This window comes from Myotis nattereri, assembly GCF_964212035.1.
Source record: "Myotis nattereri genome assembly, chromosome: 1".
Lineage (NCBI taxonomy): Eukaryota > Metazoa > Chordata > Mammalia > Chiroptera > Vespertilionidae > Myotis > Myotis nattereri.
In genome coordinates, this window is record NC_138075.1 from 175,582,922 (window position 1) to 175,608,815 (window position 25,894).

The 25,894-nt window shown below is 35.7% G+C and overlaps 1 protein-coding gene across 2 annotated transcripts in view; it reads left to right on the forward strand.

The window, feature by feature from the left end:
- The window catches only part of WDFY3 (WD repeat and FYVE domain containing 3), a 176,933-nt gene that overhangs the window by 39,868 nt on the left and 111,171 nt on the right, over window positions 1-25,894 (forward strand). For both annotated transcript variants that reach the window (XM_081094948.1, XM_081094949.1), the window contains exons 7-13: window positions 715-881; window positions 11,628-12,095; window positions 13,071-13,172; window positions 16,605-16,798; window positions 18,038-18,495; window positions 20,354-20,437; window positions 25,119-25,290. In XM_081094948.1, coding sequence (XP_080951074.1) covers window positions 715-881; window positions 11,628-12,095; window positions 13,071-13,172; window positions 16,605-16,798; window positions 18,038-18,495; window positions 20,354-20,437; window positions 25,119-25,290 — 1,645 coding nt within the window. The remainder of the gene's footprint in view (window positions 1-714; window positions 882-11,627; window positions 12,096-13,070; window positions 13,173-16,604; window positions 16,799-18,037; window positions 18,496-20,353; window positions 20,438-25,118; window positions 25,291-25,894) is intronic.

A 25,894-nucleotide genomic window follows, 5' to 3' on the forward strand; every position in this document is an offset into this window, starting at 1 on the left:
TATTTAAATGTCCTCTAATAGAGTACCTGAATTAATTAATGAAATACAGATGAAGTGTTAGAATCCTCCCCAAGAAATTCATTTTTTTAAAATTGTTAGCAGAGAAAATATTTTAGGAAAGAAATAGTTAATAAGGGTTTTGCTTGTAAACAGTGAAACTTTATTACCTTAGAGCAGTGGTTCTCAACCTTCTGGCCCTTTAAATACAGTTCCTCATGCTGTGACCCAACCATAAAATTGCTACTTCATAATGTAATGTTGCTACTGTTATGAATCGTAATGTAAATATCTGATATGCAGGATGGTCTTAGGCGACCCCTGTGAAAGGGTCATTCGACCGCCAAAGGGGTCACGACCCACAGATTGAGAACCACTGCCTTAGAGCTTTAGGGAATTTAAGAGATATTTAATCTAATTATTTTATAGACACTTTATACCAAAGATCAATGATTTACCTAAAATAGCACTGCTAGTGGCAAAATCAGCACTGATATCAATCAGGGCTTCAAACTGTTGTGTATTTTTTTCAAATACACCATAATGTCTGAAAATTTGTAGATTCTAAAAAATGTGTTTTTATATGGGAAAAATGCAAGAAGATACTTCTTGGAGCATTTGATATGTTTATTTACTGCATATAAAGATTGAACATTTCTGTATTAAATTTGAGAATATAACTAGAAAAAAATATTTGCTAAATCTTACTCTTCCTAGATTGGAACAAGCAAAAGAGGCAGAATCCAAAGATGCCTTGAAAGATCTGGTTAATCTGATAACTTCCCTAACAACATACGGTGTCAGTGAATTAAAACCAGCTGGTATTACCACAGGGGCACCCTTCTTATTGCCTGGATTTGCAGTGCCTCAGCCTGCAGGCAAAGGTGAGTTTCTTGTCTCCCATCTCCCATTTTCAGTCAGAAATCGAGAAAGAATGAAGCAGTCTGACTTTGATTGCTCTTTATTTGTTACTTATATAAAGGTAATCTACTCTTTTAAAGTTTGTGCTCTTTATGATGTAATTTGTTGAGTGAAAGTCTTTACAGATTAAATACTGAAGTATAATAAAATAAAAACAGTGAAATTTATATCTTAGTATTTCATTTTAGCATATAAACAGTTTAATAACCCAAATATGTCTCTTTTGATGTTGGCACTTCACACATTTCCACTTTATATGGCTGTACCATGACTTATATTCTCCAGTCTCTGTGCTTTTCTCTATGTATATATATTTTACTTAAAACTCAGCAAACCTAAGTACAAAGAAGTTACATAATTTCTTTTGTAACAGAAAATAAATTTTATAGTTCAGATTAACTGACTTTGACTCCTCATCTAAATAGTTAATAACTAAATGTTATTAACTATACAGTAAATTTTGAAAATTTACTGTATAGTTAATAACATTTAGTTACATAAGAATACAAGCTTATTTTAAATACCATGTGATTTTCACTTAGTTGGAATTCAGAAGAACAAAATAAGTGAATAGAACAAAAACAGACTCATAGATATAGAGAACAAACCGATAGTTGCCAGATTGGAGGGGTGTTGGGGGATTGGGTGGAAAAATGGAAGGGATTAAGGAATACAAATTAGTAGTAAGAAAATAGTCACAGTTCTTCAGGGAATATAGTCAATAATCCTATATAATAAAAGACTAATATGCAAATAGACCCAATGGCAAACGACCAGTTGCTATGATGCGCACTGACCACCAGAGGGCAGATGCTTAATGCAGGAGCTGCCTCCTGGGGGTCAGTGCGCTCCCACAGGGGGAGTGCCACTCAGCCAGAAGCCAGACTCACGGCTCCCGCCTCCATGGAAGCGCCAAGAAGCCGTGAGCTGAGCAGTAAGGAGCGAGGAAGGATCGGGCCTAAGTCAACAAGCGGACATCCCCTGAGGGGTCCCAGTCACAGGCTGGGCTGAGGGGACCATTTCCCCCACTCCCTCCCCCACAGTGCACGAATGTCGTGCACTGGGCCTCTAGTACTAACATAACTATGTATGGTGCCAAATGGGTAGTAGAATAATCAGGGGGATCACTTCATAAATTATATAAATGTCTAACCACTATGCTGTATACCTGAAACTAATCTACACTAATAAAAGACAAAGATGCTAATTGACTGTACCTTTGCTATGCCCAAGCCACGCCCACCAGCCAGTCAAAGTGACTATATGCAAATTAACCCAACCAAGGTGGCAGCCGGCAGCCACAGAGCTGGAGCAAGCAGGAGGCTTGGTTGTCCCACCGATGGAGGAAGCCAAGCTTCCCGCCTGCCTGGCCGGCTGTGGCCTCTGCAAAAGGCAACAGTTTCAATTATAGAAGCTAAATAAATCCCAGATACCTGCTTTCAGCCAGCCTCCACTGGGAGCTTGGGTAGCTGGGGGCTGTGGCCAGCCTGCAAACAGTCATCAGCCCCTCACCGAGGCTGGCTGGGCACCCCAGCGGGGACCCCCACTCTGAAGGGGCTGTGGCCACCCTGCAAACAGCCATCAGCCCCTCACCCAGGCTGGCCAGGCACCCCAGCAGGACCCCCACCCTGATCCAGGACACTCTTCAGGGCAAACCAGCCAGCTCCCACCCATGCATCAGGCCTCTCTCCTATATAATAAAAGGGTAATATGCAAATTGACCCTAACAGCAGAATGACTGGGAATCACTGGTCACTATGACACGCACTCAATGCAGGAGCTGCCCCCTGGTGGTCAGTTTGCTCCCACAGGGGGAGCTCTGCTCAGCCACAAACCAGGCTGCCGGCTGCCAGTACAGCAGTGGTGGTGGGAGCCTCTCCGCCTCCTCAGCAGCGCTAAGGATGTCCTACTGCAGCTAGGCCTGCTCCCTGCTGGCAAGTGGATATCCCCTGAGGGTTCTGACTGCCAGCTTAGGCCCAATCCCCTGGGGAACGGGCCTAAGCCAGCAGGTGGTCATTCCTCGAGGGTCCCAGACTGGGAGAGGGCACAGACGGGCTGAGGGACCCTCCCAAGGGTCCCTCCAAATTTTTGTGCACCGGGCCTCTAGTATAAAATAACATTGAATATCAACTGCAATTGAATATCAACTGAAAAAATAAAAGGGGGCTTTTACTTATTTATTTTAAGTACATAATAACCATTCTGAACATTCTGAAGTAATGTGAAGCTGGGGGCTTCTAATGGTTTCTTTCACATGATTGTCACTTGGTAAATATGCAATATGTTTATATTTGCATGTAGAATTTAATTAGCCAAAAAATAGCAGCATGTCTGTTTGTTTAAATTTCACAGAACATTATGTATGTATTATGTGACATAGTAATCAGTTATAAGATTTTAAGTCACTGAGAATAAATGAATTTATTAGAAAATCCTAAATGTGATTTATTGTAGAAAATTACACTGAAAAGGCATGACTTAGATTACTGAGTTGTCAAACTTACTGTGATAAGATGTACCCTCAGTGTGTAGATTGTATAGAGCTTTTTAAATTAGTCTGTGCAGTCTGGCCTGTGTTGCTCAGTGATTGAGCATCCATCCATCCATGAACCAAGACATCACCATCAGACACATGTCCAGGTTTCAGGCTTGAGCCCTCAGTAGGGAGTGTGCAGGAGACTGCCAATGGATGATTCTCTCTCATCTTTGATGTTTCTTTCTCTCTCCCTCTCCCTTCCTTTCTCTCTAAAAATTAGTAGAAATAAATAAGTTTGTGCAATAAGAAATTCAGGCATATTTTCTGAGCAGTTTAAAGCTTCATTTTATTCAATATTTGAAAAATAGGGGTCTCAAAATACTTCTAATTTATCGATTCTAGCTTGAGTACTCTATAGTTAACTCTTTCTCTTAGTTAATTTAAAAATAGCTCAGCAATCTATGTACTTCCTATTTTAGACTTTTGTTCTTTCATTTGGATAATCAGTATGATCATGACACTGGTATAATAGCTAGTTACAATAGTATAATTTTGTAATGAGAGGATTAATGCAGCAAAAATAACCGTCCCCATTCGTCTGCCTGGTGTTGTCTTATCCATAACAGGGATAATAAATATAAAACCCAGCACCTCCTGGGATTTCCATGAGAATTCAGTGACATATGTTTCTGAATGCAAGGTTAACTAGGAAGGATGTTAACCTAAGAGTCAGAATTCAGGTGTCCATGAATGACCTAACCTTTCTAAATATCAGGAAAAAATGATACAATCTTCTGTAAAATAAATAGATCAACTTAGGTAATTTTGATTTTCATTTATAATTCAAAATTACCTTTTTCTCATAGCCTACTTTGCAGCATTATGGTATGGACTAGTGTATATAGCTTTATTCCACACAAAGGGACTATTGAATGTCTTTTTTTTTTGGTCAGGAGTGTTGAGGTATTTTGTATATATATAATACCTCAGTTAATATATAATACCTTTTAGTTATACACACATACACACACACACTCTAGAGGCCCAGTGCACCCTCAGCCTTGGAGATGATTGGGGCCGGGAGGGGCAGGGGGAATGCGGGAGGTTGGCTGTGGGAGCGCACTGACCACCAGGGGGAAACTCCTGCATTGAGCGTCTGCCCCCTTATGGTCAGTGCGCATCATAGCTACCGGCTGGTCATCCTGTCCTAACGGTCGCTTAGGCTTTTATATAGATATATAGATATTTACATACACATAAAATCTATCCATTGTGAGTGTTGGATTTGATGATGGTGATGGTTCAACCATATATAATTATGGTTGGTACAACCATATATATGATGGTGATGGTACAACCATATATAATTATTAACATATAATATATAATTATATATGGTTGTACCATCACCACCATATCATGATAAAGAACATCCCATCCTCTAAAAAGTTTCTTGTTGCCCTTTGCATTCAATCCTTATTTCCCTACCCCTTGTCCTGGTAACCACTGCTCTACTTTGGTTTTACCCTTTCTAGAAGTTCATAAACTGGAATCATACAGTATGTAGTTATTTGTATCTGGCTTCTTTCACTTGAGATTCATCCTGTTATTACATCCTAGATTCCCGGTGCACAAAATTTGTACACTGGGTGTGTGTGTGGGGGGGGGGGTCCCTCAGCCTGACCTGCGCCCTCTCGGGAATTGGGCCTGAGCCAGCAGTCAGACATCCCTCCTACAGTCTGGGGCTCTCACAGTCTGGGACCCCTTGCTCCTTACTGCCTGCCCGCCTGCCACGGAGGCGGGAGAGGCTCCCGCCACCGCCTCTCCACTTGCCTGACATAAGCCCGGCTTCTGGCCGAGTGGCACTCCCCCTATGGCAGTTCCTGCATTGAGCCTCTGCGCCCTCGTGGTCAGTGTGCATCATAGTGACCAGTCATTCCACCATTCAGTTGATTTGCATATTAGGGTTTTATTATATAGGGTACCTGAAATTTGTTCCGTTTTGATACTGGCTATTATTTAATTGTTTGGCTCTCCTACCATATATGACCATATGGGACACTTCGTTTTTACTACTCCGTTGGTTAATGTGTCTTAATCCAATACTACACAATCTTGATTACTGTATCTTTAAAGTAAGTCTTGAAATAAAGTCACTTCAGTTGTCCAGTTGATGGCATTTATTTAACTATCATGAGTAAAGCTACGATGAACAGAGTAAAGCTACTATCAACATTCATATAAAATATGTTTTTGTGTGGATATAAATTTTCATTTGTTTGGGATAAATACCAAGCAGTAGAGTTGCTGGGTATTGGTACATCTATGTTTAACTGTACGAGGAGCTGCCAAACTGTGTTCTAATGTGGCTTTCCCAATTTGTGTTTACATCAGCCACGTATGAAAGTTTACTTTACACCCTCAGCAACACTTGATGGTGCTAGTTTTTTGTTTTGTTTTTTTAATTTTAGATTTTCTAGTGAGTATGTAGTAGTTTCTAATTGTGGTTTTTTACTTCACATTTTCCTACATAATTTTGAGCATTTTTTCATATGCTTATTTGCCATTTGACCCCTATTTTTGGATAAGTGCTTTATAAAATATGTATTTTAAGTTCTTCTAGTCTTTACTTGCCCTTTTTTTGTCTTAGCACTTTCTGAAGAAGAGAAATTTAAATTTTGATGAAGTCAAATTTATCACTGCTAAGATACAAGGTGTCCCAAAATATGTAAGCACACTTTGAATAATTATTAATTCCAATGGATTAAATCTGAAAAGAAAGAAACATCAATTAAGCTATCAAAAATGGATGTGTTTCATTTTGGGGAACACCCTATATTTTATGGATTTTGCCTCATATTAAGAAATATTAAGCCAAGTTTACTAAAATTTTCTCTGTTTTCTTCTAGGAGGTACATATTTTAATGCTTACATTAAGGTTTGAGAATCAATTTAAGTTAATTTTTATAAATGATAGGAAGTAATTTTTTTTTTAACAATATGGATATCCAGGTGTGCCAGGTCTCTTTGTTGAAAAGACCATATATCACAATATGGGACCCTTTCTTTTTTCTGCTCCATTGGTTAATGTGCCTTAAGCCAATACTACGCAGTCTTGATTACTGTATCTTTAAAGTAAGTCTTGAAATAAAGTCACTTAAGTTGTCCAATTTTGTTCTTCCTTTTCAAAATTATTTTGGCTACTCTAGGTCCTTTGGACTTTATATAAATTTTACTATTGAGTTATCCTATATAATAAAAGGCTAATATGCAAATCGACCAAAAGGCAGAATGACCGGTCACTATGACGTGCACTGACCACCAGGGGGCAGAGGTTCAACACAGGAGCTACCCCCTGGTGGTCAGTGCACCCCCACAGGGAGTGCCGCTCAGCCAGAAGCCAGGCTCACAGCTGGCGAGCACAGTGGCGGTGGCGGGAGCTTCTACCACCTCCACAGCAGCATTAAGGACCCCTCGGACCCTCTGGGGATGTCCACCTGCCAGTAAGCAGAAATCCCCAAGAGGTCCCAAACTGCGAGAGTGCAGGTCAGGCTAAGGGCAACGCCCCCCTCCCCCCGCCCCCCCCCCCCCCCAACACACACACAGTGTGCACGAATGCCATGCACCGGTCTCTAGTTGAAAACATAAAAAGCCTGCTGAGATATGTTGATTGGGAGTACATTGAGTCTATAGATCAATTTGTTTTGGGGGAGAATTGACATCGTGAGTACCCCAATCCATGAAGATACAGCTTTTGATTTATTCGAGTCTTATTATTTTTCTCTCAGCAATATTTTATAATGTACTTTGTACAGGATTTTCAGTGTTTTTGTTAAATGTATCTGAAATATTTTATTTTTTGATACTGTTGTGATACTGTTTTCTTCATTTCATTTAGGATTGCTTGCTGCTAATTTTAAAAATACAGTGTTTTAAAATATCCTTCTTACCAATGACTTTGTTAAATTTGATTATTTGTTTTAGTGGGCTTCACAGGGTACATTTCTTTTTTTTTTTTTTTTAATCCTCACCAGAGGACATGCTTAGAGAGAGGAAGGGGGAGAGACAGAGAGAGAAGTATCCATCAGTTACCTTCCATATGCACCCCAACCAATTATTGAACCTGCAGCCCCAAGGTGCAAGGGCTGATGCTCCAACCACTAAACCACTCCAGCTGGGTAGGGGTGTTACATTTCTTATTAATCTAGGTTTGGATAAGAGATGATGGACCATTGTACAGAAATGGAAATTAGGAAAGCCAATTGTGATGATGTCGTGTGTAACACTGATAGAATGAGGCAGTAATAGTCTTTTACAAACTGTAACTCTTTGGTTTGGACTGTTTATAAGTTGGGGCTGTGCCTATTCTGATATACTTGATACTATTTATCTTACTTTCTGCCAGTTATTTGTTCAGGGTACTTTGGGAAATATTTTCTCTGATTTCACTGGTTTCCTTTCATCGTCTATCAAAAGAAAATTCCTGTTACCAAGAAATTTTTACCCATTTATCGATAGTTACATTTAAAAGAGGATACATTTGCCTTTTGTTGCTCTATATATAGATATAATTTACCTATCTTATTTTTAGTGCTGTTTTTATATATAATTAAATTGTATAGAAATCAAAAATTTCAAATAAAAAGTAAACTAAGTTATTAATAAAGCTGGTAAACATATCTGTTTTGATATGTTAACGCTTAAAAGGGACTTCTATTTATGTATTGTACAGCAGGAGCTTTTATAAAATTTTGTATCTTCACCAGCAGAGAGATTTTTCTAAAGAAATAAATTTTTAAAAATGGAACAGTCCTTTCCTTTAAGAAATAGTCCTGCTGATTAATAACAACTCCATGGTGATTTTTCATCTTAATTATTCCAGAAACACAATTGTGAGGTTGTGCTTCATAATTCATGCCTCTTCATAGCTTTCAAATTTGTTCCCTAAGCAGAGTGAATGTTTTTAATATTTTTAGAATAAAGAATATATCTCTTCATAAGAAAAGAATGTGTTTTTGTTCAAGCTAGTAACTGAAGTGCTCTGCAGTCTCTGTCATGGGCTTACTGTGAAAAGCTCTTGGTCCATGTAATCTGGGCTGGATGCACACATTGCCAGGGCTGATGTTCAGCTGGCTTGCTGGAATGTAACCGTTCACATTGTTTAGCCAGCCTCCTTCTCACTGGTCATTCACAAGTGTAATTTAGTCATTATTTTCAATTTTACACTAAGCATGCATTGATTTCCTTCCTTGCCAGCCCTACTGCCACAACCTAGTTGAGGCTCTGAAGATCAGTCATCTGTATGACCATAGGTGTCGTTTTACCTTTTCATTCTTCTATTCATCTCACCACTTCAGATCCATTCTCTGCAATATTTCATAACTGATGGCTTCAAATCTAAAAAATAATAATATTTAGTGTCTGAGTATGGAATGAACTCTTCAATTTCCTTATTTAGACCTTTATTTGTATTGCATTTTACTTATGCCTGTATCATTTAGGCTCTTTTTTCAAACACTCACTTTTACATTCGATTCTGAAAATAAGAAAGCTCTATTTTTTGTTGTATTTTCCACTGTCCTTTCACACCTTAGATTAATTCATTTTCTTTTGTTTTTGCTTGTATAGACTTGAAAGTAATGAGATGGTAATTGTCATCTGTTAGAATGATTTCCTCACTTTACCTCTATTATTTTTAGCTATTTGTGTACCAAACAGATTGAAGTCAGTTAATGTAAAATTTGAAACTATACAGAATAGATCTGTTTAGTTAAGATATTAGAGCAGTCTTTTAATTATCTTTTAGATTTAATTATTATTCTCCTTTCTCAATTAAATATTGTAGAAATTTAATGGTTATGACAGTCCTGAATAACTACCTGATAACATCAGCTTTCAAAATATACTTCAATTTATATGCTACTTATTTTGGTGTTACTATTCAGCTGTTCCTTTAGATACTTTTTCTGATAGAAAGCCAATTGATCAAATTTGTTTAGTTCCATTGTACATAAGATCTACTAAATTTGAAAATGATATTACAAATAGAAAATTTCTTTTTCTCAATTAGTCACAGGAAATGATTGAGTTTATGTACAGTAAGACTGATGAGTAATTGAATTCGTTAAAATGCTCTGTTCTTGAAGCCTGTGATGGAGACTAGCAGTCTCTATGTTCCTTGGTCATTTATAGGGTCAACCTATTTTAACTACATTATGTTCATGGTCCCTACATGAATTTAATAACAAGTAGGATTAAGGATGGATCAGGGCAGATTTATTACTATAACTAAAAAGAAATTACTAAGAGCCTCCTAATGTTCTGTTGACTACTGCATTTTGAGTGTTATCTTTGTATGCAAGATTTTGACATTTTACATTTGATTTAATTGTGTGTATGTGTACGTGTACACATTGTGTTCATTTCAGCTCTTTGTGGTGGACAGCTTGTTCTCGAGTTGGTTATTAATATGCCTTGTCTTTTGTCAGTGACATCATTGGAAACCAATAATGAAGATGAAACTTAGGAAAATCCAAATTTTCTCATAGTACCCTAAACTCAGCTCTTTTTAACTCTTTTCTTTATAATGAGACTCGATAATGTCACTTAGCAAAAAGATGCAAAATATTGGTTAGAGTTATTCTTTAACTTTGTCATCTTTTTGTCACATATAGTCAGACTATTATATTTGCATGTCCATCAGTCTGTCTAAGCTTATTTTTATCAAGTTTTTTAAAAAATATTTTTTTTATTGATTTCAGAGAGGAAGGGAGAGGGAGAGAGAGATAGAAACACTAATGATTAGAGAGAATCATTGATCACCTGCCTCCTGCATTTCCCATTGGGGATGGAGCCTGCAACCTGTGCATATGCCCTGACCGGTAATTGAACCTCGAACTCCTGGTTCACAGGTCAGTGCTCAGCCACTGAGCCACACTGGCCAGGCTAAGCTTATTTTTTAATCACCTGATGGTAATAAGAAAGTGGAGATGTCCTCAAAAAGAACAAGCATACTATTAATAAGGAGCTAGAAGTAAGGATAAATCTTTGGTATTTGCCACATATGGGATAAATTTGTGTTGTAGATAAAATTGAAATCATATATAGACTGAAAATTTTTTGATCTTTGCATTTTTTCAGATAATGCCCAAGCTAGGGACTCTCAGTGGTCTTTCTAACCCAGGGGTGGGCAAACTTTTTGACTCGATGGCCACAATGGGTTCTTAAACTGGACCGGAGGGCCGGAACAAAAGCATGGATAGAGTGTTTGTGTGAACTAATATAAATTCAAAGTAAACATCATTACATAAAAGGGTACGGTCTTTTTTTTTCAATAGTTTTATTCATTTCAAAAGGGGCCGGATCCGGCCCGCGGGCCGTAGTTTGCCCATAGCTGTTCTAACCCATTTTATATTTTTCCTAGTTCTGTTTATCCTCTTTCTAAAATCCAGCTTATTCTGTAAGGCTCTATGTTAATTTTTTTGGTCACTCTTGGCAAATGCCTCATATTGCTCTAGATTTGAACCTATGGATAGTTTTTAGAGGCAAGCACTTGTTTTCATGTGCCTCAAATACTTTTTGTGTTAATTCTTTATAATTATTGTCACTAATTCACCTCATACAAGCCATGGGTACAAATTGAAAATCAGATGTTTAAAAATATAGTTAGTAAAACAAATAAAAATAGCTAGTAGTTGGACATGGATTGCTTTAACAAGCATATGTAAAGAAATTGCAGTTTTAGCTTGAAAACAAGAAATTTCCAACTTAAAGTTCTAATGTTTTAATTATAAGAGGAAAATTGGAAACTAGAAACTTGTTCCCTCCCTATTTTCCTGCTGTCATTCTTGCTGTTCTCAAACCTGTTACTTCTTCAGCTTGAAAATATGAGAGGTAACTTCTTATAGTCAAGGTCAAGGTTACAGATAATAAAAAGCAACAGCCCTTCTTATTTTCAAACTCTGATGCCTCAATCTATATAAGATGCTTTCTTCTCTAAAATTGTATAATGTTTCAACATCCACTATTCTTGAACCAGAATATTCTCAATATTGCATTACAAGTTTAATTGGTGTTATTTATCTTTAATTAAATGGCTGAACCTGATGAAGAAAGGTAAGACCTTTCATAAAACCAGATGTGTTTTTGGTCAACAGTTGATAAATGTTACAATTGCAATGTTTAAATAAACTATCACATGCACCTACTATTGTGTTCTTATTTTCTGTTATAGGTCACAGTGTGAGAAACGTCCAAGCCTTTGCAGTTCTTCAGAACGCATTTTTAAAAGCAAAAACCAACTTTCTTGCCCAGATCATCCTTGATGCCATCACAAATATTTACATGGCTGACAATGCCAATTATTTCATCCTCGAGTCACAGCACACATTGTCACAGTTTGCAGAGAAGATTTCTAAACTCCCAGAAGTGCAAAGCAAATACTTTGAGATGTTGGAGTTCGTCGTTTTTAGCTTAAATTATATCCCTTGTAAAGAACTTATTAGTGTTAGCATTCTCTTAAAATCTAGCTCTTCTTACCACTGTAGCATTATTGCAATGAAAACACTCCTGAAGTTTACACGACATGACTACATATTTAAAGATGTGTTCAGGGAGGTGGGCCTTCTGGAGGTCATGGTAACCCTTTTGCACAAGTATGCTGCCCTCTTGAAGGATCCAACTCAGGCACTAAATGAACAAGGTAAAGCATTTTCCATAATTTTATTTTATTTGACAGAGGTCTTGGGACAAGGTGTTCTGTTCATGGTTTGCCTTTCATTTGGTTATTGACTTGAATGACTTACTGATGTGCATTATTGTGACATCTTTGTGAGTATTTCCCAGAGTTAACTTGTTCATTCAGCCTCTTCTCTGGAGTTGGGGAAGAAGTGGGTGGGACCCAGAAATATGTCATTGTGGTGGAAGAAAATTTAAGGTAAAAACTGAAGAAAACATTTATGATTCACATGACTGGTGTCTACTATTTTTCTAGAGGGATTTTAAAAAGCTTCTAGAAGCAACTGGGATGCTTAGGTGCTTTCAAATGTCTTTGTTAACTATAGAGAACAAATAGTTTTATCTCTTCAGTAGTGTTATGTATACACACATCTAGTATCATTATGTATCTTAAATTTTATGTTTTTCACCCTTTCTGATCAATCTGATGAAAATGTGGTAGTATATGGCACTTAAAAGTTAAGTATTAAGTGTGTTGAATGAAATAATACAAGTTAAATAGATAGCACTGTTCATAAATGTTTCTCTTTGGTGCATTATAATCTAGCATTCTCCTAGGTTGTAACATTATAATACTCAAACTTGAATTGCTAAAAAATTAAGAAAACTGTCATATGAACCAGATATTTTGGTGAACCTCCTTTACAAGGAAAGCACCTGTGAGAAGAATATAATTAATTTTGATTGGCATTTTTTTCTTTTCAATATTTGTTAGATAACTAACTTTCTAGCCTCACCAAAATAAAATCGTAAACATGGATTTTGACTTTACTTTTGGTTGCTGGTAGACATGTGTATCATTTTTAAAGGTTGTATTATATCAATTGTATTAGTAGTAAGCGTGAATATTAAAGATATACTTTTTAAATTATCAAAAGAAAATTGAATAAAAAATAAGCTTATAACCTTTGTGATTTAGACTTCTGATCCTTTTTCCTAGGGGACTCAAGAAATAATAGTTCAATTGAAGACCAAAAACATCTGGCTTTGTTGGTTATGGAGACCTTGACATTGCTTCTTCAAGGATCAAACACAAATGCAGGTGATTAAAAAAGCTTCTAGCAAATGCTTTGGGAGGATATTACCTCTGGTTATGGCTTCTCTAATGATTCTTGCTTTTGAAATACTCTTATCACTTAAGAGAAAAAACTATTGATTCAGTGATGGTACTATCATATCTCTAGAAATGCAATACTTTCAATCTTTACCAATATATTAATGACCAAATATTTAAGTGTTATTTTAAAAAATGTTCTTATATTTCATTGTGTGCCTTATGTTTGAAGTATTCTTTTTTCTATTTTTTTACTTACATAATACAGGTTCTTAGTCTAATAAATTTATTTATTTAAATATTTTCCAAAATATCTGCTTCATATGACAGTTTTCTTAATTTTTTTAGCAATTCAAGTTTGAGTATTATAACGTTACAACCTAGGGAAATATTGAAAAACAATTCTCTAATAAAACTTGCCTCTCCCAGGTAAATTGGATTCATTAAATCTTTTGCTTTATCTTTGGTCTCAACTTCTCTTCAATCCTTTTCTATCTGTCATCAACACAGTCCAACTGTATTTATAAATTATCACTCTTGCATTTAAAAAAGATACTTGAAATTTTAGCCAATGTCAGAAACCTCTCAGGAACAGTGTGCATACAACTTGAGAGAGAAGTAAGTGATAAGGAGGTGAGTTCAGATGAGTGGATTGTGCATAGATCATATAGAGTCTTTTAGGTTATGCTGAGGAATTTGAATTGCATCTTAAGTGTTATGGTTTCTAATCTTAGAGGGAATGCTGGGTGGGGTGGGGAGAGATCAACCAAAGAACTTTTATGAATATATGCATAACCCATGGACACAGACAATAGTGTGGTGAAGGCCTGGGACTGGGGAGGCTAGAAGGGGTCAATGGGGAAAAAGGGGGAACATATATAAAACTTTCAACAATAAAGATTTAAAAAATAAAATAAAAATATTGTTATGGGATGCTGTAAATCAGCAGTTCTCAACCTGTGGGTCACAACCCCTTTGGGGGTGGAACAACCCTTTCACAGGGGTCACCTAAGACCATCGGAAAACACATATATAATTACATATTGTTTTTGTGATTAATTACTATGCTTTAATTATGTCAATTTGTAACAATGAAAATACATCCTGCATATCAGGTATTTACATTACGATTCATAACAGTAGCAAAATTACAGTTATGAAGTAGCAACAAAAATAATTTTATGGTTGGGGGTCACCACAACATGAGGAACTGTATTAAAGGGTCGCGGCATTAGGAAGGTTGAGAACCACTGCCGTAAACAAATGAATGAGTGAATGATTGAACTAGCAAAGGCACAAATGCATGTCTATTTGTCTGAATGCAGAACTCAACATTCAACATAGAGGGTTGGGGGAGGGGAGAGGTAAGAGATCAACCGAAGGACTTGTATGCATGCATATAAGCATAACCAATGGACAGAAGACACTGGGAGGGGGATGGTGAGGGCATATATGGGAGGCAGATGGGGGGAGGGCGGGCGAGTAGGGGAGACTGGGGGGAGGTCAATTGGGAAAAAAGGAGATATATGTACTACTACTTGTAATACTTTTAACAATAAAATAAAAAAATTTTTAAAACATCTATTTAAAAAAATAAAATATATTGTCTTGTGCACAATGCCATGTGTTAGAGACGTAAAGATAATTCTTTTCCCAAAGGAATTACAACCTAATTGGAAATATAACTGTATAAGTAATTATTTAAATGCATTTTGGGCAAATGCCAAGACAGAGTTGAATGAATTTAGTAGGTAATTCAAACAATTAATATGATGAGATTTAATGGATATGATATTAACAGGTTGTCCATGATATAATGCATAATCTCCTTATTTCTACTAACTAGGTTTAGTTGACTGAGATAGTCGGAAACATAATAGGGGTATACTAACAAGAATTCTCGGACAAATTTTTTGGTGGCATGACCCACAGGGAGGGATGGAACAATTCTAATCTATGAGAGTGGAGAGCTTACTCTATGTGACTGAAAATCACTTTCAGACTGCTACACTTTTTTACAAAATTCTTTTCTCATCAACTGTCTTCTCTGTGTTAAGAAAGATATTACTAACCGTCTGATTTCAGGCACTTAAAACAGTGCTTTGCTCTTAGAACTATTCAAGACATATTAGTAATAATGATTACCTCATGGGCACTAATGCAACCAGGAAGTAAACATGGTCTTCCATGTGCTAAATTGCAAGCACATGACTTACACTCATTTCAAGGTCATATAATTCCTAAAAAGTTAGCAATTAGAAAATCACTAAATAGAAAGGACAGTGGCTGCTACAGCAAAATATACTAACACTTATTCTCTCAGGAAATACTTATTGAAACACACACCAGAAGGAAATTCAAGTTTAATGGGAGACCAAACATATAAGTAAATAATACTAAGACTTTGCTATAAAGTACTATAATATAAAGTGGCATATGCAAGGTATTATAAAAGTGCAAAGGAGAGAATGTTTAGTTTGGAGGAAATGCTAATTCGTGATTTAGGTCACTTGGTCCATTTTTTAATATTGAAGATGGTATTTGATGTGAGAACAGTATCACTTGTGGGCTGGAGCCCAGTCTATAGAGCTGGGCTATCTAGGCATAAATCCTACCCTGCCCTTTGTCAGCTGTTGGCCTTGGCCACATCACTCAGCTTCTTTATGCCTCATCTCTGATCTGTACAATAGGGGATAAGGATTAAATAAATCAACTGAGTAATGCATTTGGAACAATTGTTTTTGTTTGTGTGCTTTACCTAACTAAAAAGTTTGGTTCCTTATAATTTTTTTCATTGGAGAATAATTTTATTTTATCCTTTTCTTACTATTTTGGAAGCCTTGTTTAGTTTAAATCTCATTTACTTAGGGTATTGTTTATCTAAAAACTGTTTATCTAAAAGATTGATTTTTTAAAATCTTTTTTTTTTTAATTGATTTTTATAGAGAGAGAAAAAGAAGGGGCAGGGGAGAGAATGGAGCATTGATTTGATGTTCCACTTATTTATGCATTCATTGGTTGATTCTCATACCAGTATGTGCCCTGACCAGGGATCAAACCTGTATGTAACCTTGGCATATTGAAACCATGATCTAACCTACTGAAACACCTGGACAGGGTTACGTAAATTGATTTCAAGTATTATTCAGTTTAAAGACTTGACATAAAAATATTGGGTCCCTTTGGTTTCTACCTATGAAATTTTTGAATGTTTAGATTTGGATAATTTAAATGTGGTGAACATATCAGGACATTAATCTTGCATTTAAGGAAATCTAGAGAAAATTTGTATATGTCTTTGTTGACATCCTACAGTACAATTTTGTATTGTAATTTAAAAGGTGAAATAGGTGTGTAGGTCTTATTTGCATTTTTTGAGCTATTCTTCATACAAAAAGATCAAATTTTTCTCCCTTCAAGGAATTTTCCGAGAATTTGGAGGTGCAAGATGTGCACATAATATAGTGAGATACCCCCAATGCCGGCAGCATGCCCTGATGATTATCCAGCAGCTGGTGCTCTCTCCAAATGGGGATGATGACATGGGCACGCTTCTGGGATTAATGCATTCAGCCCCACCCACAGAATTGCAGTTGAAGACTGACATTTTAAGGGTAAGAGTGTGCGTTACTACTCTTCTACTAAAATATGTGGTTATTTTTAACTGACTTAACTATTATGAACTATTCTTGCTGTTTTCTAAAATTACGTCAAAATAGTAGTAGCAGAAGAAAAGGTGGTGTCTTTAACCTGGCCTCCAAGGCCCTGGGAATATGTTTTCTTCCCCCTGACTTCCTCTCTTAGTATCTTTGCCCCATTCTTGCCACAGACATCACAGAAATAATAGCTACTTTCTAGAATCATATTTCTTTTAACATTTACTTTATTCAGTTACTTTCTTATCAATATTGAGATGTTTGCATTTTTTTCTTTATACTATTGTATATTTCATCCTATTTTGATTGAGTATAATTTTGAGTATGCATTTTATTTTAAAAGCAATATTAATTTGACCACAATTTATCTCTTAGACAAGAAGGAAATCTACATGCCTGTCAACATTGGGGTCATTTGTATATTTGAAGGGATCATTGGAAAAAAAAACAAGTACCTTCAAAAGGTGTTTTGGTTGCTAACATTTTTAACATACATTTTCCTCTTTTCTTGGTTCCTTTTTAATTGGATTTGTAACATATGTGGAGGTAAAGCCTCTTCCCAAAGCATCTGTATATGGTGACTTTATAGCAGTTGAAATAGTTTATGTCTTGGCTGTCCTGATTATCTGTCTCATCCTTTATAAACTAAATTAATTTATATACAGCGTGTCTCAAAAAAATGTATACATACTTTTTTTCTGATAGCTCAATTGATGTTTCTTTCTTTTCAGATTTAAACCATTGAAATTAGTAATTCAAAGTATGTATACATATTTTGGGGATACCCTATATATAGACAGTCATAAGTTCTTGTGACTGTGTAAAATTATACTAGATTATGTATTTTACTTATTTAATAAAAACATTACTTTGTAAAAGTTACTGAATTCATTGATAATATTATTTATCACAGACATAGGGAAATCTTTTCAGCCAGGATTTGGATATAGCCTTATTCTATCAAAAGGAATACGTGTTAGTATTTCCTAAAATTATCTTCTGCCTCTATGGCATTTTTTAATTGGCAAAATATTTGATATGCTTCACAGGACTGGTTTTTTGTGGGGGTTTTTTGGGTAAATGACAAAAACATTTATTTCAGATGTTCACAGAATGGTGGTATAGTCCTTGGACATTTCCTGTATGATTTTATTTTATTTTATTTGAATTACAAGTTTATTTTATTGTCCCCCATAGGCCCTCCTGTCAGTTCTTCGAGAAAGCCATCGGTCAAGAACAGTTTTTAGGAAAGTTGGAGGCTTTGTATACATAACGTCCTTGCTTGTTGCCATGGAAAGATCTTTGAGCTTGCCACCGAAGAATGGCTGGGAGAAAGTGAACCAGAACCAAGTATTTGAACTTCTCCACACTGTGTTCTGCACATTGACTGCAGCAATGCGCTATGAGCCAGCCAACTCTCATTTCTTCAAAACAGAGATTCAGTATGAGAAATTGGCAGATGCCGTTCGGTTTCTTGGCTGCTTCTCAGACCTAAGGAAAATAAGCCCCATGAATGTCTTCCCCTCAAATACCCAGCCATTTCAGAGACTTTTAGAGGAAGACATAACTTCGATGGACTCGGTGTCACCCACTTTACAGCACTGCAGTAAACTCTTTATTTATCTCTACAAAGTAGCCACAGATTCTTTTGACAGGTATGGCTCTGCTCTGTCAAAAGCTCTGAATTAAAAGGGTATACTATATATGACTTCAACATAGAGGCTTAAATTATAAGTTAACCTGAAGGAAAATGAAAACAAATGAATCTTCTCTCTCAATTACTTGTCTATCACTTTATCTGTGAATATTACTATTGCTTTGATGTTAAGTTTTTCAACATAGTCATCTGTGTATTATTTGTAAATCAAGGGTCAGTTAGCTCTTTTTTTTTAATGTATTTTTATTGATTTCAGAGAGGAAGGGAAAGGGAGAGATAGAAACATCAGTGATGAGAGAGAATCATTGATTGGCTGCCTTCTACACCCCCTACTTGGGATTGAGCCTGCAACCTGGGCATGTGTCCTTGACCAGAATCAAACCCAGGACTCTTCAGTCTGCAGGCTGACGCTCTATTCACTGATCCAAACTGTCTAGGGCTACTCTTGAAGCAATTTCTAAGAAGTTTACGTTAATGGAGTGATGTTTACTATTGTCTTTTTTTTAATATATATATATATATATATTTTATTGATTTTTTACAGAGAGGAAGGGAGAGAGAGAGTTAGAAACATCGATGAGAGAGAAACATCGATCAGCTGCCTCCTGCACATCTCCTACTGGGGATATGCCCGCAACCCAGGTACATGCCCTTGACCGGAATCGAACCTGGGACCTTTCAGTCCGCAGGCCGACGCTCTATCCACTGAGCCAAACCGGTTTCGGCGTCTTTTTTCTTTATTCTCAACAATGTTAGATACATCTGGACTTAATGATATTAGTTATCATAGGAGAACATGGTTATGATTGTATTTATTTCCAAACACTTGATATATTCTCAGCATAATCCTTAAAAAGTGATAGAACTCCCTATCAAGAGATAATTCAGACTTGGTTACTCATTCTCCATTAAATGAGTGCCAAGTCGCTGTGGTAGGCATTGTGGGTTCAGCTCAGCACGTTCAGCTCAGCACCAGATGACCTGGGTCATGGCCATTCTTTAGCTTAAATATAGACATGTAAATAAACAGTTACACTGATAAAATCTCTGATGAGGGGAATCCAGAGATCTAAGGGAGATCATTGGAGTGCCACTTACCTATATCACTTACTTTCGATTTTTAAACTGCTTTCAATTAAGTTCTCACTGAAAATAGTGTCAGAGTGATCATACTGTAAGTTTCTCCCAAGCATTTTCACTTGACAGTTACCATTGTTTTATTGCATAAAATAAAATAATTATTTTTATATTGTCCCCATAAATTAAGCAAATAACTGTGTTGGGTAGGACATCTATTAGATTTTATACCTTTCATTATTGAATATCTACTTTGAAATATCTATTGAGATGTTTCTTGCTTCTTAATATTTTTTACCTTAATATTTAGAGAAGAAAATACAAGTAACATAAGAAAAATTGTTTTCCAATTTTTCTCATCTCAAAAATAAAAATGCATATTATATTATTATCTCTTTGGAAACATAGGATAATGCTGTATTCATCGAATAAGCAATTTAAAATAGAAATTTTTAAATTTTGGATTCACCTTCTTTTTCCTCAGTTTCTACTTATCCTAGTTAGTATGCCTCATTTTTAGTTTGCTTTGTCAAAAACAGGGCTTACAGCACTCTGTTTAACAAATGTGTTAAATGTTAACATTAATAGATAAGCATTGGCTGTAAGCATGCTTTCCTGTTTCCCTCAGTGCATGTGTTATAGTCTTGTTCCTTGTTCCTGCTGAGAATGGAGGACATTTCTAATTAAACTTTTACTGGTATTTGTGAAACTAACCAACCACCAACGTGGTGCTCTCTGCTAACCTCTCTAAACCACCCTGTCTGTTTTGTTGTCTGTAGTCGTGCAGAACAGATCCCTCCTTGCCTGACAAGTGAGTCTTCTCTCCCCTCTCCCTGGGGCACACCAGCTCTGTCCAGGAAAAGGTACTGATCTTACAACAGAAGTTGATCTTTGTTTGTGTGGGGGGTTTTCTTTTTTGCTTAATTATATGCTAATGTGATGATTGTGCTTTGTAACTTCAATTTTTTTGGCTTTCTATATATGTATTTTGTTTGTTTTAATAGTCAACTTCTGAGTATATTTATGAGTAAAACGTATTGATACTATGAAGATAGAAAGGACATGTGTCATCCAACTCTATTATTTAGACTAAAATATGCATTTTGCTTTAGAGAAGCATATGTTTTATTAAAATTAATGTAGAAATGAGGACTTAGTGCCTCTTTAAATGGAGTACTTTCCTGATTTTTCTTTTTACTTTAAATGTGCCTGGGGATCAATTTTGTTTGTTTGTTTCTCCTACTGCTTTCAAATGAGCATCACAGCACCGGCAAGGAAGTATGTGCTTTCTCAGTCAGTTTCCACCAGTTTAAATGTGGTGCTGTTAGAGAGAAGTGTCACAGCTAACCTTTGAAAAGGTGAAGGAAAAACCTACCCCAGTTCTTGCTTTCATTGGTTCTGTGTAAATCTCTTCCTAAGCCAAACTAGTCCACCTCATACAGAAAGCTTATGGACTATAAAGAACCAGCAGTTAGTTGGCAAGAGTACAGTTAAGATCCATCCGTATTCCATAATTATGATCCATGACTGTATTCTGTGCACTTGGAACCAATTACTCTTACTTCCCCAGTTTTCCTTATGACCAAGTACAAGTACTTAAGTCTGTGTTAATCTTCCACTGTGGCTTTTTAAAAATAAATCCTGATGTCCCTTTTGTTGTTTAATTTTATTTCTATTCTGATTTTGAAACTTCATTATAATTGGAGTTTTTATATCAAAAGTATTTGTCACAGACTGTATTTTAATGTATTTCAGTAGTAATATTCATTAGGTGTATGGACTTATGTTTCCCTTTTTTCTTAATTTACACTGGGGCTTATAGCTCATTTTCTTCCAGTAAATCATAGCATAGTTCAGAATATTTTTAAATGAATGTAGCATTTTTTAATATGTTTGTATTTGAAAACGACTACTTTTTTTTTAGAGCATTTTTTGTTGTTAGTCCTCACCGAGGATATTTTCCATTGATTTTTAGAGAGAATGTAAGGAAGGAGGAGAAACACCGATGTGAGAGAGACACATCAATTGGTTGCCTCCTGCATGGCCCCAGGACCTTTCAGTTGTGGGCTGACGCTCTATCCACTGAGCCAAACCAGCTCAGGCTTTAAGAGCACTTCTTAATTCAAGAGACTGTAACATCAATTTGAGGATCTGGTGCTTTTTTTTAAGCTGCTAAAATGAGTGAGACCAAAAGTATTCGTTGGGTTTGAAGATTTATGTGCTCTTACTATTATATAGAACTGCTAGTGGATGCTAGAAAATTAGTTTCAATGACTAAATAGTTTTAATTATTTTTTAAAATCACCTTTATAATTCTGTCATAAATGTAAAGGCTTAAAAAGAACTATATTTAAAAATATATAACCCTATTTAACTATTAACTAAAACTGCAAAATAATTTTAATAGAAATTTACAGATTAAAGGACCCCATTAAAAAAAGAAATCCATTAGAACTTAACTATTTTTTAAACAGCATGTTATTTCATATCATGAAGAATTATTTAAAGCTTTAGATCAGAAATAGTTTGTCTTCATTTGCAACATAGCTACCTGTAAGGATGCCATGTCTTGATGTAAGGGGAAACTACCTGGAATCTACATCCTAGTTGACTGAATCTTGTCCATTAGAATTCTAATCCGGTTTACAAGTTGATGTCACCTCAAGGAAGCTCATGATAATATTAAGACCACTGTTGACATTTTAAGATTGTCATTCTGACTAGGTTACGTACATTTTACTAAGTGATAAGAATCATAAGCTAATAAGAAATACAATGTTTTTATTTTACACATGCAAACTTCCAAAATTAGAACAGCTTGAGAACATAAATTACATCAGCTCATGGGCATCTTTTTCTTGCTGCAAAACATGTTTTTGTTGGCAAAAGGAGAAACTAACATTGTATTAGTTTTTATGGCTTGTATTCAGGTGTTAAGGAAGTTTTGTACTTGTGATAATTCTCTGGTATATAAAATCCTAGAGATTCTTCTCTATTTAGTTTAAGAATTGGGGGGAAAAGAACTAAGACACTTCATATTTTGAAAACTAAAACTCATAACCTTTTTATTATTAATTATCTAGAGGAATAATGGAATATGATTATAGCTGAGTGATGTTTAATCAGAGTTAGAGGAAGTGAAAACAAAATACAAATTAATAACCAAGACACTCCAGAATATATCTGCAATGAAGAAAAGGGTGGCAAGTACCAGTTATCATTCAAACATGGCGTCCATTACTTAGTGCTTCTGCACACTTGATGATAATTATGGCAGAGCAAATTCTGGATTTAAAGATTTAAGCATATATATTCAAAGATATAGATAAGTTTATATATGTATATTCTAAGAGCTTAGATTGAAATATGAAAATAACAATTTCTGTAAGTTTTAAAAGAAAGTACAACATAAAAATTAACTAAATTTTGAATGTCATTTTATCCTGTCTTTGCAAATGGTTAGGTTTTGCTCAGGAATTATACATTGAATAAGTTTACTGTAATCTCTACATTTAAAAAGTGGTATGCCTGTGGTGATACCTAAGTGACTTAGTAAGAATTAGTGTTGTAAAATGCTTATAAAAATAGCCCTAATTTTAATTAATAAATACCATGGTTTAGTTTTCTACATTGTTTGAAATATATTCCTAGTTTGAGAAGAATGAATGTGATTCCTATATCAGAATATTGTTTCCTCATGTAAGGTAAAAAAAAGCTTACTACTATAATAGTTATATATTTAGGTATATCCATAGTTCAAGTTCAAACCTATATGCAATCTGGAAATTCAGAAATAATTTTGGAAGGCCTATAACTAAAATATACAATTAGAATCTATGTTTATCCTCAAATTTGGGTTATTTTTGTGTGTGTAATTAAAACAGTTTTTATGAAATTTCTTAATGGTTGGGAATTCATATTATACTATAAAGGAATTAAGAATCTTTTTCTGCATAGTTCTAAATATTTTAAAGACTAAAGGGAACAGCTTAAGAGGAGGATAGCTATTGGTTATAGCATTTACAAATGTCTTAAGTTTAGAAATTAAATATTTCTGAACAAAATCAGCAGAAAAACACGGAGTTGAAAAAAATGAGTGGGTGTGGGATAAGCTGACTTTAAATAAACTAAGAGAGACCCTGTTCTTTTTTTTAAGTGAAGCTGAATATTTTCATTGTCTGTTAAAAAGAGAATAGAGCTTAAAAACAAACAAACCTGGCAGTGCCAATTCTTTGCTTCTAAATCACTGACTTTAAGCATCTGTTTCCCAAGCAGCTCTTGTGCCAGAGCTGAAACCGTACTGCTCTCGGTGACAGAGCTCAGCATTAGACCAGTTATGCTGAGCCACTGGAACAAAGAGCTCCCATAGGCTAAAGCCACAAGCATCTATTTTCTAGAGCCAAGATGCAAAATGTGCACAACTCATGAATTGTAGAAGAATAGTATGAAATAGAAAGTGGAAATCATTGATGAGAAGAAATGTATATTCAGGACATGACTAGACTTTCTAACTCTAGAAGCTTGTTATGTAAAATATGCCTTCTAACTTTGTAACAATTGTGTGGAATATTTTCAGTGGTGGGGGAAAATGTAAAAGAAAGTGAGTGTAGTTCCAAATAAGCTAAAGGAAAACTCCCTTGATGATTCTGAGCCAACCCTGAGTCCATTGGCCCAGTTAAACAGAGTAAGCCACTTTGGTCTTGCTAGTTCTTGATTCTGTTATCTATGGCTTAACGCAAAGTTAAAAACACATATGTAATTTTAAAAAAAACAATTTTATTGAGGAATTTAATTTAACTTGCACTCTCATCACATATTATCAGAACTGTCACCTTTCCTAGTGCTATGATTTCACCTACTTATATCTCCTGGTACAGGTGTCATTCTTCCCCCACCCCTTTCAGTTTTATCTATAATAATAGATAATTAGACCGGACGTCCTTCTGGACAACCTTTCAGATGAAGCCCTGGTGGTGGCGGCAGCGGCGGGGCTGAGGCAAGGCCGAGGCAGAGGTGGCTGCCGTGGCAGGGGAGGGGTCCCCCGAGCCCCTTGCACGAATTTCGTGCATCGGGCTTCTAGTTGAGATATAATTGACATAGAGCACAATATAATTATCTCAGTTACATATAGTGAAATGTTGATTGCAATAAGTTTAGTTACATCTATCATCTCTTATTTATACAATAAAAAAAAGAAAGAAATGTGTGTGTTTTTTCCTGTAATGAGAACTTTTAGGGTCTACACTCTTAGCAACTTGTAAATATTATCATAGAGCAGTGTTAACTGTATTCATAGTGTGCCATTCTTTAATGAAACAATCCAAATAGTAAATGGTAAGGACGCATAAGAGTCTACAGGAATTGGTAGTTAAATAGTCTATATGTGACTCATTAAGAATTGATAATTGCCTTTTTATATCCCAAAGTTAAGGTGTTTTGTAGCCTAACTTTGAATTACAAGGATTTTTGCTTATTAGCAGAAAAAGGAATTAAAAGAATCTGATTGGAATTAAATACCAAATTACCCTTCTTTCTTTTTCATAGGCATGCATATCATTCTGTTTCAACTCCCCCCGTGTACCCTCCTAAAAATGACCTGAAACTACATGTGGCAACTTCCTCTCTCCAGAGTTCGGACGCTGTCATCATCCATCCGGGAGCCATGCTGGCGATGCTGGACCTCCTGGCCTCTGTGGGGTCAGTGGCACAGCCAGAAGTAAGCTTGGTGCTGTCAGCTCCTTCTGTCTTTAATGAGTTTTCGAAAGGATGTGGGTTTGCCTGCATGAGCAAGGGAGTGGGGTCAGAAAGGTAGGAAGGCATATCACATATCCAAGTAGGTAAAGGAAAAAATACAGGGTTTTCTATTAATTTTCAGTAATTTATATTAGTTTTCAGTAATTTTATTAGTTTTCTTCATGAATGATAGCTATGAATGTTTTAGAATATAATTCATTTGACAAATACAGCCAAGGTGGTTATTTTTGGTATGAAAATTATTGTTTTTCCTTATAAATCCTGCTCAGCAGTGGACATTGTTAGTAAGTAGTACAGAAAGAAAAGTGACCAAAGATACCACTTTGAAGGCATTTATCTGTTTTGACTTGTAACAGTCAAAAGTTTGGGTGACCTGGAGTTAGGTTGACAAATCTTGTTAAAATGTATGGCCTCTAAGACCTAAAATGTCATAAATGTAAATAATAGGACTTCCTTTAAACTGGCTATTTACCCACCATGAAAAGACTTCACAGCCACCATTTCTATAAAAATAAAAATACTATTAGCTATACAGTCATCTACATATATATAAAAGGCTAATATGC